This window comes from Candoia aspera, chromosome 12, assembly GCF_035149785.1.
Source record: "Candoia aspera isolate rCanAsp1 chromosome 12, rCanAsp1.hap2, whole genome shotgun sequence".
NCBI lineage: Eukaryota > Metazoa > Chordata > Lepidosauria > Squamata > Boidae > Candoia > Candoia aspera.
In genome coordinates this window covers 12676289-12691789 of record NC_086164.1, presented here as the reverse complement: position 1 = coordinate 12691789, position 15501 = coordinate 12676289, and the positions used below count along the sequence as shown (strand labels likewise).

At 41.7% G+C, this 15501-nt stretch overlaps 1 protein-coding gene across 1 annotated transcript in view; it reads right to left on the bottom strand.

Annotated features, from left to right (window-relative positions):
- The window catches only part of CHM (CHM Rab escort protein), a 57856-nt gene extending 51477 nt beyond the window's left edge, over positions 1-6379 (bottom strand). The window contains exon 1 of the mRNA XM_063313699.1: positions 6285-6379. Within this exon, the coding sequence (XP_063169769.1) occupies positions 6285-6333 (49 nt within the window). The 5' untranslated portion in view covers positions 6334-6379. The remainder of the gene's footprint in view (positions 1-6284) is intronic.
- Between the last annotated feature and the right edge of the window lie 9122 nt (positions 6380-15501).

The window sequence follows — 15501 nt, the reverse complement described above, 5'->3', positions numbered from 1 at the left end:
GGGTGCCATAGCACCCATGGATCCCTCCCTTGGTGCTTGTCAGCCTTCCTGCCCCATGTGACTTTTTTTAAATTGAACATATTTAATGAGACTCAGCATGCTATAAAGTGAAACACCAATCTCCAGCATTATTGAGATCTGCAAAAATGCTTGTAGATCCTTTCCCATACTTTGAAAATAAAAGGGGTATGCCTGTGTGGCTGCAGCTAGTAACTTGTTGTATGAGTGTCCACCTAACCCATCCCCCTAAAAAGACCAGGAGAAATTGCGATGGTGCTAGAAAGAGAACAAGGAGAACCTCACCAGTTTATTTTTTATTTTTTAGTAAGTGTCTACTTTGCAGTTGGGTACATCTTCTTGTGAGTGCCAATGAAACACCCTCAAAACTCCAAATGCACTTATTTCTTCAAAAATATTGTCTATCCTTGCATTAAAGCAAAGGTCCATGCAGTTAAACTTCCAGACAACTTAAACTCATTGCTTAATGTTTGTGGAGTCCCACACATTGTGGTTATTCAATTGCCCATAGCTAAAGCAAATTATTGTTCAGTATGATGTGTGAACCCATAGAACTAAACTAAAAGAGCAGATGGGTGGAAGGCTATGGTCTCACACAGTATAACCAGCTCATCATGAAACCTTGAAAGTAGTTTGTAAATGCTTCTGTATGTTGTGTGTTGACTGCAAATATAAAGATCTCTGCAGAAAATGCCTGAAGAAATCAGCTGGGCACTTGGAGATGTTGGAGGACAGCTTTCCCTCCCTGCATAGTTGAAGGAAGTTGTATACTTGGAGCTATCCAAGGTGCTGGAAGTCCAGCTCCACCAAATCCACTCTATTCTACCTTGTAGGCACGTGGTCAGGATAGGACCATCTTGTGCTATAAATCTTCCTTTGCTCAGAAAGATCATGAAATGCCCCAGGCTGCATTCTGGAACCACTCCATGTCACTGCTGGGAATCTCAAACGTTATTTTACAGTACAGGAAGAAACTGCAGCGGGTTCCGTGTTGTGAATGTAACACGGAGAAAGGGTGTGAATGTTACATCCTGGGGCAACACTATCAAAACAGTGCTTCTTTACATAAAGGGACAGCTGTAACAGCCGCAGAGCACACAGTTTTTGGGCAGAAAGTGCAGGTTCAATCACTGGCTAGAAAGCTCCTGAAACATTGCCAGTGATATTGATAATTTGGGGGGTTTGGTAGACCAATTTAGTACAGTTTTAAACATTAGAACATAAAATATATTACAGAAGAATTGGCCAAAGGTTACACCTCAAAGCATCCAAAGCAATCAAACTAGGCAAGGGGTTAAAAATCAGCCTTCCTAATGCTCCAGTGTCTCTAATATTTGGTTACTTTGCCATGATAGATTTTTAAAATTGTATTAGTATTTGGAATTGATTTTTCTTAACATTATACTTACATAAGATAAACATAAAGTACTATCACCACCATTCCTGGGCATATCGACCAATAAATAACAGATTCCTCTGACAGGACTCTGATGACTGGGCGAAGCCCAAACGCTTTCAGCCAAAATCATAGAGAGCAATAAATCATTCTTTATTTTATAGAATATTTCAAAATGGATTCCTGCTTTCTACCTTGAAAGTCATTTCATGTGTTATTTATAACTAGCGAAGATCAGAAAGAGAAAGAAAGGAAAAATTGCATGGAACCAGAAAATTTACAGTGACTGGGTTTTGATTTTTTTTTATATAAAACTACTTTTTTAGGGGGGGGAAACAGAGAGAATAGACTTAGTATGACATACAGTCAGAAACACAAACACCTTTCAGGTAGGGACTAAGTGTAGGTTATAAGTTAAACAGCAGCTAACTAGTGCAACAATACCCCAGTTAAGATTAAATACAGAGAGGTAAAGTGGGATCCAAAGATGAAAATACATAATCATATTTGGCACCATTCCCAGTCCATGGTATTTCAAAACAGCATTGTCTTCCTCTGAGATTTATATCATACTAAGTTGCACTGTGTTTTAACCATAATTTGTTTATTAAGCCACAATGGCTGGCCTCATGCATTGGGCTAAAAAAACCCACAGAATCCATATCATAGCTTGGCAAAATACTTGAATGTTGTCAGAAGATGCAATCCAAGTTCTCCGTTTCTGATGATTCCTCTCAAATTTTGGTTAAAATGTGGACCAAAGGAATTATTTTAAAAATTGTTTCCCAAATCTAACTACAGAGAAGAATAGAGTATCTGGCAGGAATCTACCTGTAAAAAAAACATTTTTGTACAACTGGGACCAATCAGCCCACTGGGAACACAAAATCTGTAGGCATTCTGATTCAAACCAGGGTAATAACAGCTTTGACAATCGGTATGATGAACACATTTCCTATTGAAAGAGACTCTCCTCCAAGTCCACCTTCACAAAGACTGTTCTGAGACCTCACTTTCTTGAAGGTGCTCCTGTATGAAGTTTCTCAATTCATTTGGGTCAAGTTCTTCTGTTCCTCTATCCATTCTACTTCTCACAGAAGACAACAGGATCAGACTTCCAGATGAGGTTATTTCCTCACTAATACTACTTTTCTCCCAATAATAGAGGAATTCAGCTGAGCCTTCCCGTTTCTTCAGCTTTTATCCTCCTCCATTAAGAACCTGTCAGTGGTAGCACATGGCTGACCATAACTGGGACAGAAAGCTAAACATCAGTATTGATTAGTACTTGGATTGGAGACTATCAAGAACTACCAGGGCTGTAGGGTAAATTAGGAAATTGGGGAAGGAAAAAAAAACCCAGAAGGCAGTTCTGTATTTTTGCCAAGATAACTGGATGGTTGTATCCATAAAGTCACCAGGAACTGAGCTGAATTCATGGATGCTTTTAGCTTCCCCTGCTCCATATTAAAGAGTTCAGGCCGGTCTATACAGTTTTCCTCATGCAAGATCACCTAATAAGCTTCATACATGAAGTAAGAGTCTGATCCAAGGTATCCCTGATCTTGGGCTAACGTTATAACTCTTAGAGCAAGCTTTAAGGTTCAGAAGTTTGGTTTGAGGTTTTTTTTTTAAACTGAGACCTCAATAACCATATGCTAATTAGTTGGCTTATGACAAACATCCATATACTGAAATAAGGAACAGGATCCTATGAGTGCAAATTGGAACAAATTCCTTGTCTGAACTATCTGAATTGAGTGAACTGAATATGCAGGACTTTACAGCAAAAATCAGCTTCTGGATCTGCTATCTCACAATAGCCCTAACCTCCAGCCTTGCCATTGTAACAGTCTACTTTAGAATAGGCCTTCCAAATCTTGGTTGCTAGATGCCCAGATGTCCAGATCTGGCAACTGTAACTTAGGCAGTGGCTGTATTGTAAAAGATGGTCTGAACCTTCCACTCTGAGTTTATTGTAATGGAATGCTTTAATCTGGATTCCTGCAAGGAGTTGGGACTCACTGGCCCCTTTCAGTTAAGATCTACAAGTAATCCTCAGGGATCCATGTCTAAACTACTGCGTGCTAATCTAATGCATTGACTGAAATCTAGATTGCAAGCATATTATATGTAAAACGTAACAAACACCTAGTTGGTGACTTCCAAATATTCCATTAAACCATAGTTTTCTTCACTATAATTAAGCCATAACTGGCTGTGATCACACAACATGGTATGCCACAGAACACTGTTTTACAATATATAATGGCTGGGTTCACAAAACACACTATGGCAAAACAAACCAGACTGTCTTTCATAGCAATGTGGAAATATAAATATTTGATTTGATTTATAAACCAAAGCCATTCTAGTTTGTAAACCACGGTTAATGATTTAGTGCTTTTGTGCAATTTTAGCCAATTGTGAATTAAAGCCTACAACTTAGAACAATGTGTGAACCAGACCTCCATTCCAGCCTCAAAAACACAATCAGAAACTCGGCATCATAAAAAAAGACCATCAACTAAAATTGGCACAATAAATGTGCCATGGAACAGTAATCTAAATATATTACTCAATATATATATACACTTTGGCCATTGTTTGAGACATACTGAGTATGTTCAAAAGCACAGTCACACAGGCTGGGTTCCCATATTGGGCTAAACGATAGTACACATTTCCTGTTGCACTTTAGCTTACTGCAAAGGACTGGTCATCATGGTTTGTGGTTTAGTGTGAAACCTGAACCCAGCCAACTGAGATTAATGAATATAGTTAAAGAAATAATTGCTTAGCACAATGAATGAACCCAATCGCAGTACTTCATGGTACCTCTGATGGCATAATGATTATGAATGACAGATCCTACAGGTTTGCCATTTTTAATAGTCATGAATAGTCATGAAAATAGTTATGTATATGAGCAGCAGCTCTTCAGAAATAACCAGGTAGCTAGAGAAAAGAAAAAAGGAAGATAAGGGAAGAATAAATTCCTAGGATATACTCTAGTCCCTGGCAAAGGGGACAGTGAGCAAGACATCACAGTTTAAGTCATGATTTACTCAAGTTTGAATGAACTACAATTATCTGCATTTGCATGGCAGGTAAAGCCAAAATGATTTTTGGTTGGTTTTAGTTAAGGATATTGTATGGCCTCAGGCAGCTGTGGTTTATTCAATAACATTTGCTTAAACAAACCATAGCTCAATGTGTCAGACAGCCTTTGTCAGACGTTCTTAACCCAGTGCCTTTCTATAGCCATGCTAGCTACTGATAATGGCAGTACTCATCTGGATGATAATCTGGCTTCTGTTGATGTCTGCAACCAACTATATGCCATGTATTCTACAGAGTATAGATGCTGATAAAAAAGATGTGTGGAAAAATAAATCACTGGAGGTGGGAATAATTCGTTTTAATTTTAAGCACAGTTTTTTTTTTCACTTTATTGCATGCATTTTATGGATTTATTGTAATCTGCCTTGAAATCCTTAACATATTTGGCAGGCATACTATCTATGTAAAAAAAAAAAATTCCAAGGTGATTGTATCTGCAATCCTTTCAGACCCAACATGCAAAGCAATCATACCAAACAAGCTAAGTGCAGTTAGAGAAAGAAAAAACAGTATTACCAGCAGTTGACAAGAAAACTGAGGACCCTGAATTGTGTGAGGCTGTGTTTATTCATCCAATGCAGTTAGGGATTTCTTCGCTAGGACTCTCCCCAGTAAATATCCAGAAGGCTAACTCGGTTAGTCCCATCAGTAAATACAATGCCCCCCACCCCAAGACTGATACTGCTTAAGAGAGCCAGTTTGGTGTAGTGGTTAAGGCACCAGGCTAGAAGCTGGGAGACTATGAGTTCTAATCCCACCTGAGGCACAAAGCCAGCTGTGTGACTTTGCACCAATCATTCTCCCTAATCTCCAGAAACACTTCCAAAAATGTTGCCAAGAACTCTGCAGGGACTAGTCCAGGCAGTCACAAGGAGTCAAGACTGACTTGAAGGCAAAGAGAGCCAGTTTGGTGTAGCGGCTGAAGAGTTGGAGTCCTGCCACAGACCTGAAGCCAGATGGGGGACTTTGGACCAGTCCCTCTCTCTCAGCCCCAGGAGAGCAATGGAAATGGACGAAGGCCATGGCAAGCCACATCCACCGGAGAGCCACTTTGGTGTAGTCGTTAAAGGCACCATTATGGTTTCTAGTCCCGCCTCAGACACAAAGCCAGTCTGGTGACTTAGCCCTAAGAAGCAGGCAATGGCAAACCACTTCCAAAACTGCGGCCAAGAAAACTGCAGGGTCTTGCCCAGGCAGTTGCCAGGAGTCAAGACCGACCTGAAGGCAAGTATCTCGGTTCTAGTGGGCCAGCGTTCACGGGGAGGGGGATCATCCTCCTGAAGCGTTATCCCAACCTGGCAGGGGCTCGCCAAGGCACGCGCGCGCAGGGGGGCGCAGGGAGGGCGGCCAGGGCGCGTGCCCGCGTACAGCCCCGGCCGCTCCCAGCATCCGCGGCCCCCAGCCACCCGGCCTCGTAACCCAAAACACGAGGAGAGCCGTGGGGAAACGCCACCAGCATCTGCCCCCACTTCTCTCAACGGGGCGGCCACCACCCTCAGCCTGGCACCGTCCCCCGTTCATGCCTGGAATGGCAGGGGATGATGGTTATTGTAGTCCAACCCCTGGGGAGAGGCGCCAGATCCAAAGTTTATTGCCAGAGCTGCTTCCTCTCCCCTGGCTTCCGAGGACCTGGCCAATCTCGCCCTGCGCCCTGCCCCAGCCTCGGCAGCCACCGCTACGCGGCTCAGACACGCTCCCCACCCCTCGACAAGCCATTCGCGCGTTACGTACACCCGGGGCCCCTCACCCGTTCCTATGACCACCACATCAAACTCCGAGGGCAGGTGGTCCGCCATCTTGGGAGGGGAATTCGCCCGCGGTCATGTGACGCTCCTGCGTCGGCCGATCGCCGGCGGAAGTGAGTCGAGTTGGAGAGGTGGCCGGAAGGTCCTTCGCGGGGCATTGTGGGGAGTGTAGTTCGTTTTCTAAATGGCCGCCGGAGCGAAAGTTTGGACTGGGGAGTTTGTCCTCCGCTTTGAGCACGTTTTTAAAGCTAATCCTCCTCCCCCTGATAATCAATATCGATGTTAGACCAAAGTTGGAAGAGTTGCAAACTTGCTCAGCATTTCTTCCCTGCTGCTACTTCCCCTGCAGCTGCATAAGAGGTAGACTGCTTCCTCGCATGGATGTTCCACTCAGCCAGCCCTCGCTTTATGGGAAGCACGGTTTATCCTCCTTTTCACCAAGGAACCCGACCAGAGCTGCTTCGAGGATATCAATAATCATAGGATATAGAGTACTAGCAATTGATAAACCCTGCTTCTGGATTATTTTCCCTAACCTCTTTTTAAGGCCCTACAGCTACGACTGGAACAATGAATGATAGTAACTCATTTCTGTGATTTGCGATACTGTTTGTCCTGAACTGACCATCAATGCTGGCTGGATGAGATTCAGCAAGATGCAAAATGAATCGGGGAGCAGAAAAAAACTTTGCCCCAGTAAAATTTCTTTAAGAAAAATACAGCATAGTTACAGTGACCATATATCCTTTATTATAAAGGACAATCCTTTATTTCAGAAAGCTGTCCTTTAGATTTATTTATTTTCAAAAACTCACTTTTGTCCTTTATTTTGGTAATTTAACTTTTACTGTACAAATGGTACCACTTAACGCACAATCTTTCACAATCGTGAAAAATATGGAAATTGAATTGTCTTTTTAAAATAAATTTACATATACTGTACTGTTTGATTTTAGATATTTTTATTAAAATATGCATTTTTGTAAAGCTTTTCTTGGTTTTGCTCTTGAATTTTCCTCTGTAAAGCAAAGTTATAAACATAAACAATTTTTTTATCCTTGTGAACCTCTTTCAGATTTGCCCTTTATTTTTTCCAAGAAAATACAGTCACTGTAAACATAGTAATCCACTAAAATCAGTTTTAGCTGGAATTAAAATTGCTCTACAATTATTACAACATTGCTTTAACTCTCAGTGGCTGAGTGCAGACATTGACCTTAGCAATAGCTAAGCCACAGTTCACTGAATAAGGTGGGTAAATGGTCAAGTTCACCCCACACATTAAATCAAACAAATTACAGCTTGATTTGGACACCAGGTAATGTCTGATTCTTTGACATAAGGATGGACGCACAACCCAAGGAAAGGAGGAGAATCGATTAATTTGTGCTAAGGTAATCCCTCCCTCCCTTCTAACTGCTTCTAACTTGGAAGACAATCTATGGAAAAAAGAATAAATCTACTTTTTAACCACACCTGCATTCCACTCGTGCCTTGGTCTCATTTTGCCGTTTTTCTTCCTTCAAGGAATCTGAAGGGATCTGTGGTAGAGCTATAGAGGTAATAACATTGCTGATCCTTAAGCCCTTTGAACTTCGTAAAGGCTGAAGGAAGTTGAGGGAAAAGTTAGGAAGAACTGATGTTGTTCCCATATTTCCTTTCTTCCCTGCTTTATATTCCAGCTGAGTGGCCATAATAATACAGAATGCTTAATATAAAATTAACCAGCTACAGCTTCAGTGCCATATTTGACTCCATCTCTTTTCAATGGTCCTCTGGGCCTCAGTGAACTCAGATTTCTTGCCTCTAAACCAATATTTCTCAACCTTGGCAACTTCAAGCTGTGTGGACTTCAACTCCCAGAATCCCCCAACCAGCATGGGAATTCTGGGAGTTGAAATCCACACAGCCTGAAGTTGCCATGGTTGAGAAACACTGATCTGAACTATCATTTTAATCAGAGGTGCACAATGAAAGACCATAATATCAACATAGCCCCTTGGGAATATGAAAGTTGATATCAACATGTATTTTTTAATCTAACGGAAAGGGAAGGTTTTTCAGAATACATTGTTGAAAAGTAATCATATTAACAGGCTTTCATTTTAATTAAATGAACAACATGGAATCAAACCCATCCATCCTCTACTGTAAGGGGGGGCACAGTAGCATACGTCTAAAGGGGTCTTAACTTGTTTTTTAAAATGCAGAGGAAAAAAAAAAAATTCCATCCTCTGACTGTTCTCTCCAAATGTTAAATTTGGCTCCCAGCTCCTAAAAGGGTATCCATCCCACAAACGCACAGTCCAATGTCATTATGACAACCCTACACAGAAGGCTGTGCTCTACTTAGGGCAGTGTTTCTCAGCCTTAGCAACTTTAAGATGTGTGGACTTCAACTCCCAGAATTCCCCAGCCAGCAAGCTAGAAAAAATCCTAAAGTTGCTGCAGTTTGAGACACTGACGCGTGGATGCTGTGATTGTGAAATGCCTTTTCTGCCAATCCCAAATGTCAGCAGCTAGTCCAGATTCAGACAACATAAGAAGACTTGGATAAGCCTCCAAATCTGGCTAAGGAACAGCAGTTCCTAGGAGGGAACATAGAAATGTGCCCATCAGCCTGTTCCTGTGTCTTAGTCCATCATGCAAACAGCTTCAGAGTCCAACCAAGATCTCCAAAATAACTACCTAAACAGTTTTAGGATTACGGCTTCAGAAATAAGGCCCACACCTTGTACAAAGCTATACAGGTAGTCGTCACTTAACGACCACAATTGAGATCAGAATTTTGGTTGCTAAGCAAAGCAGTCATTAAGTGAATCTTACCCAATTTTACAACCTTTTTGGGGGCAGTCATTAAGTGAATCACTGTGGTCATTAAGCGAACTTTGTGGTCGTTAAATGAATCACACAGTTCTCCATTGATTTGGCTTGCCAGAAGCCAGCCAGAAAGGTCAAAAATGGCAGTCATGTGACCACGGGATGCTGCAATAGTCATAAATGTGAACCAGTTGCCAAGCGCCCAAATCACGATCATGTGACCATAGTGACGCTGCAACAGTTGTGTGAGCATCGGTTGTAATTTTTTTCAGGACTGTTGTAAGTCTGAAACATCACTAAACAAGCAGTCATTAAATGAGGACTACCTTTAAAGTGCTTTGGAGATTTTGCCTTAGTGTGTGGTTTATAAGCTACAATGTAATGTGAAGCAGACCAATGCATTCAGTAAACTATGGCTAAAGAGCCCATGGCTTACTGCGATGGTGCAAAGCCAGCCATTTAGGCTTCTGTCTGAAATCATGGTTAAAGCAAACCAAAGCTTAATGTGATGTGTAAATCCAGACAGCCTCTTATTCTCTATGCACTATTTTTCTTCCTTGCTTCTCTATGTTCTCCAGGGTGTGATCTGACATTCAGAAGAAATTCCAGACATAAAATCATTCATTCTCACCTTTTAGCAAGTGGCTCTTACAAACAGGAAGGTTTTGGGCCTTTCCAGGAACAGATGTTGCAGAGTTGGCTTCCCAAATGACTATGAAGATGTATCATAGCCTTAACATCTGATACCACAAAGGGAAAAAACCTGGCTGTTATTCCATTAGAGCCTTGCCATAAGGTCCCTGCTTCTCCACAAGAGAGGTAAAAGGTGAGAGAGCTGAAAAACCACTTATTGTCCTAACAGCCAGGAACCACGCTGAGACAAGAATAGGTCTCTAGGGTTTTATTACTGCTACATGACAGAAAATCCTAACAAACTGAAGAAGCGTGGGAAAAACCCAGACAGATAAACCCCAAAGGCTAAGGTGGGCCCGATCTGTGTCTCTTTGAATGGCCACCTAATTCCTCAGTGCTACGCATGCGCTTTACAGCCTGGATGGGAGCCCCCTGCTCGCCATCCTTACTCATGACACTTATGCAAACCAGATACTTCTCCAGGATGCTGAGTTAATAATGAACTTGGTTATGAGATGGTGACTAGAAATGGACAAGGTAGAAAATCTGAGATTTTAATCTCCCGATAGGAGATTGTAGAACTCAAAAAAAGAGCCAAAGGGAAAAACCAAGAGGATCAAGGATCCAGATTCACGTTCCCTGCAAGGAAAGGATATAATAGGTTGAGTTTTTCATTAAAAGAGAAAAAAGTGATTGAGTCAATATCTCAGATCTGACTTCTGCAGTTGTGGGTATAAGATTACAGTGTAAGGAGAAGATGATAGGAATGATAGGCATCAAGTGGAAGCATGATGATATAATGTGTTCTATGACATCATCACACAAATGATGCATTTGCAAGATGATATTGCGATGTATATGGTGTCCCTCGCCTATGACCCAGACACCCATGATAGCAGTGTGCAAAATTATACATCTTATGGATAGACAGACAGTATTTACTTTGGTCAATGACCAATCTCAAGCCACATCATGGATGAATGCAACGTAGGAACAGGCATATGCTACTAAACCAGAACTTGGTTTGTTGGTCTTGAGTCATGGCTTTGGAAAGCTCTGACCCCGATACAAACCACCATGATGAAGAACTGTTGAAAAGTGTGTCACAGCAGTTTTATTACTGTTGTGGACCAGAATTCTGTGAGTGAACACCATAATTCAAATCATTAAAACAGTTTCTAATTCAACTAAAATAGAGACAGCATGAAGTCATAGCTTAGGTGATCAAGCCAAGTAGGACACATTTAGTTTTACAGATAGCATGACAAAACTGAGCCACATTCAAGGAAACAAATTGTACTGATCAGATAAAAGTAACTGTACATGAAATAAATCAGGATTGTCTTAGAGAAGGAGCAATATTGCAGGACATGAATGGTGGATTCTACGGATCTTTCTCCACAAGGGCACAATCTTAGCTTGGAAGGGATTTGTATTTTGTAGTTGCTGTCAAGAACATCCATTAGGAGGACATTGAAATGTGCTAATGTTAGTGCTCTTCAGAGCTTAGGGACAGTTATTTGGTTTAAGTATCCTGCCAGCCTAAAAAAATGAGGTGTGAGTACTTGATTGATCCAGTTGGGCTTCCAAATTTCTATCATGTTGCTTAAGTGCAGTAAGGGCTCAATGGTAGCCCATTATTAGAATGGCCTCTTGTGAAAACCAAGAATGGCCATTTGTGAAAACAAATATCCATAGGGATGTCCTGTTCCATGTTGATATATAATTGTCTGCAATTAGCCAAGATTTGAGACCTTCTAAAAAAAAGAAAACTTTAACCATTGGCCAATAATGCAAGAACATGTCCCCATGTCTACTTTGGTTAGACCTGCCTTCCTTCTTAATGCCACATTGTGTACTCTTGAAATAGATTCCTGAAGAATTTAGCCAGGTCAATATTCCACAACTCAAATCACAGCCTTTCATATTTGTGTCCCAAGTCAGATGCAAGTACACAAGGCACGCAGGTTGGGCCCCAACACATATCCTAACATTTGCACCTCTTGCTCCTTCCTGTAGATGCCTTGGGTTTTTCCCAGAATAAATTCAGTATTAGCAGTCAGCACTGATGGGTTTTAGTGAAAACAAGGCAGGGGTTTCTGCAGGGACTCATGTAAAAAAAAAAGGGGGGGGCTTCAGTGACATGGTAGTGGCTGCCATTTTGACTTTTGGCCCCTCCCTGCAGAAACCCCTCAGACAAGGTCACTGAGCAGCATGTGCCTCACCACGCTTCAGCCAATCTTGAGGGATTCAGAAATCCATTAAGTATTTAAAAAAAAAAAAAAAAATCTAGAGGAGGAAATCTCTCTTCTAAAACAGGCCCAGTCAGCATTGAACATTCAACAGCAACAAGATGGAAAATTCCAGAGGAAAAAGAAAAGTAAATTAAGCATGAATCCCACCACCCATGGATCTGTCAGGGCAGGGTGATGTCACAAGCATCATGATAGTATGGTGAAAATGAATCAAATGAGATCATTTGCATCACTTCCACAACAACGTTTTGACACCCCCATGACATCTTTGCAGCCTGTATCAGATGCCCTTGGAATGGACTATCCTAAGAAGAACACTGGCTCCCTGGCTGGTCTTCTGACCTGCCTGTGAAACCAGGAGATTCCATTGTCCCATTTCACAGTGATTCCCATTTATTACCCTGAGCAACAGCAGCCTTACAATTTCCTAAAAATAAACAAGCTTATAAGTGTTCGTTGAACAACCAGAATGCATCCAACAAGATAGATGGCTTCACTGTCCGCAGGTCCCTGTTTCCAAAGCACCCAAGTGGGCAGAAGGTTGGAGCAGAAGACCTTCAAATTTTCCTTTCCAATCCAATGATTCTTTGAATATTTTTCCAGATAGAACATACAACCAGCAGGCAGCGTTTCTTAGCTCCTGTTAAATTCATTCACAAAACGACAGTCAGGCAATCTTATTTCATCCTGACAGTCATTCGTCTCTGAGCTGGAAACTGTTTTCAGGAGCAGCTGAGTTGGCCAAATGGGTGTCTAAGTTTCTTCTCTGCAGGATTTGTTGATTTTTCTGCATTGCCAGAATATTTGCTTGTAGTACCCCCATGTTGGATAAAATCTCATAGAGGGGGAGAGGAGGAGGGGAAACATAGGTATGAATAAGTTTTACAGGCATGGCATGGCCTATTAGAAAAATGTCTTACAGTCTCCCATCCTCTTTAGCTATTTAATTGCAGTGTCATAGTAACAGAAAAGGAGCACACTCAATTCTGCATGGACGAATAAGCATATTCAATAAAAAAGATTTAACAGAGTAAATCAAACACTGGATTAAACATTTTCTGCATAACAGACCACAAAATGACATTCATTTTACCGATAGATCCCCTGCATTAGAAACAAACAGAAGGGCCCAGCAACATAATTAGATGACATATTCAATAGCGTGACCAAAAAAATTCCTTATATTTCACAGAACAAGCCCCTTTGTCAATTACAAGAGCCAAAACCTAGTCAGGAAGGAGCAAGATTACATGGGGGGGGGGAAAAGTAGCCCTTTGCATTCAGTCAATTACTGTACATTGCTTCCTTTTGTACCTTTATCTTTCATCAGGAAACATTTGGATGCATTTGTAATCTAGGGGTAGCATTTGAACAAATGAGTGCAATTAATTAGTATGTGTGGAGTGATGAAAAACATGTAACAATAAAACACAAAATTGGATTTAGTGTTTTTTTTTTTTAACTCTTCCCCTCTAAGCTTCAGAGGCTTCTCTCTTTAAAACTGATTTTGCATTACTGTATTGCAATTGCTTTAAGTAAAATACAGTGTTCATGGAGGGAAGGAGGAAATCATGATGCTTGTTTTTGTTGAGTGTTTTAAGTTGATCCACTGATAAATGTCTGTTTAGCACCATTGCTACAAAAACGGTAACACTCAGCGCTATGAAGCTTCATGTCTCCAGTAAATATTTTTGTCTCCATCTCATTAAGAGAGAAACAAAGTTGCACAGTAATTCCACAACCGGTTTTGTTATTGTCCTCTTGGAAAGGAAGAATCAATCAAATGCACTGTTACACCAAGATTGCCGCAAACATAGATTTGACTGGATATTTATTCTGAAGTAAGAATTGGGTTTCATGAAGCTTAGCACTGCCGCCTCAATCAAACGACAAGCGTTAAATCCAGATATCGGGAGAAACAAATACGCTACCTAGAAAAGGGTATGGATAACAAACCAGCTCTTGTTTCCAAACAGGAAAAGTACAGTCCAAAGTGTACTTAATAAGTCATAATTTCCATTATTTTATTTAATGCAGGCCTGACAGCCAATTTAAAAAAAAAAGGAAGTTTTCAATCTGCACTTTACTTTTTCTACCAATTAACGAGGCAGTTCAGTTTACAGATGACAACATTTTGATTAAAGAGGATGGATGGATTTTATCACTTGGCTGAAAAGGACAGTTTGGCACTAGGCCTGGACGGGTGATGGGTGAAACCCACATGGACACCACTCAATGCTCAATGAGAAGAAAGCATTCTTTGTGGCTTTCAAGAGATGTTGGGAACTGGCGAATGCGGTGACCCTCTTCAGTGCGTGACTTTAGCTGATGATGTATGCGACTCCAAGAGGAACTGTGGCTGCATCTTCCTATTGCCTTCAGCCTTGCATAAGACACACCAGCTGGTCAATACTGGTGCACCCACAAAATATGTGTCCATCAATGCCAGCCATTTTGAATGCTTTTTTAGAAGCCACAACGGATGTTCCAAGGCGTCTGAGTGGCCTGGGGATAGGAAAAGCACACAAGCAAAGATCCCCGTTTACATGCAACACGTATAAAAAAGAGCTGGGCTTTGATTGCTTGGCTGCAGCTGCCATCTTGATTTTTTTGACCCTCCCCCCAGACACCCCTGTGAGTAACCCTTCTAGTACAGTTAAGCCATAATTTGGGGTCATCGGAGATCTGCTCAAACTGGGGTTATGAACCTGTGACTCCCTAAATCAGTGTTTCTCAACCTTGGCAACTTGAAGATGTGTGGACGTCAACTCCCAGAATTCTCCAGCCAGCATAGCTTCCACACATCTTCAAGTTGCCAAGGTTGAGAAACACTGCCCTAGACCGTTGCTGAGCTACACTTCGCAGCATCCCCCATCTTTGGAAATGGCAGCTAAGGCTGCTGGGAATTGTAGTTCAGCACCTTCTGGAAAGTCAGTGGTCCCTCTCTCTGCATCAAAAGAATCTGTTTCTTGTGTTTGGTTAAATCCATCTCAAAAAGTCTCTCCGGGTGGTGAACAAAATTAAAGTAAAATGTTGCAACAATATAAAAATTAAAATACATAGCAGCCACCAAAGGATCATATCCCACCATCACTCATACAACCGAGAAACAGGTCCCTGCACACACTCGGGGCTCCAGGTCCAGGCACAGAGCCACGTCTTCAGGGCCTGAGGGAAGCCCAACAAGGATGAGGCCAATCTGGAGGGATGACATTCCAGAGGGCGGGCACTACAGCAGAAAAGACCTGCCTTCTGTGCCCCACCAACTGGCATTCCTTAACCAATGTGGTATGTGAATCATGACTAGATTCATACAACAGAACAAGCCAGAACTAAAACCACATTATGGCTTAGCATATTGTGGGGACTAGCCATTGTCTGATCTGAGGGAACCCAGAAAACAGTGAGGGCTGTTAATGGTGTCCTTTCCCCTCTTCTTAATAAACTGACAGCAATGCTGGTCTGCGGCATGTCCTCCCAGTCACCTTATCCCCACATTACTATTCTGCAC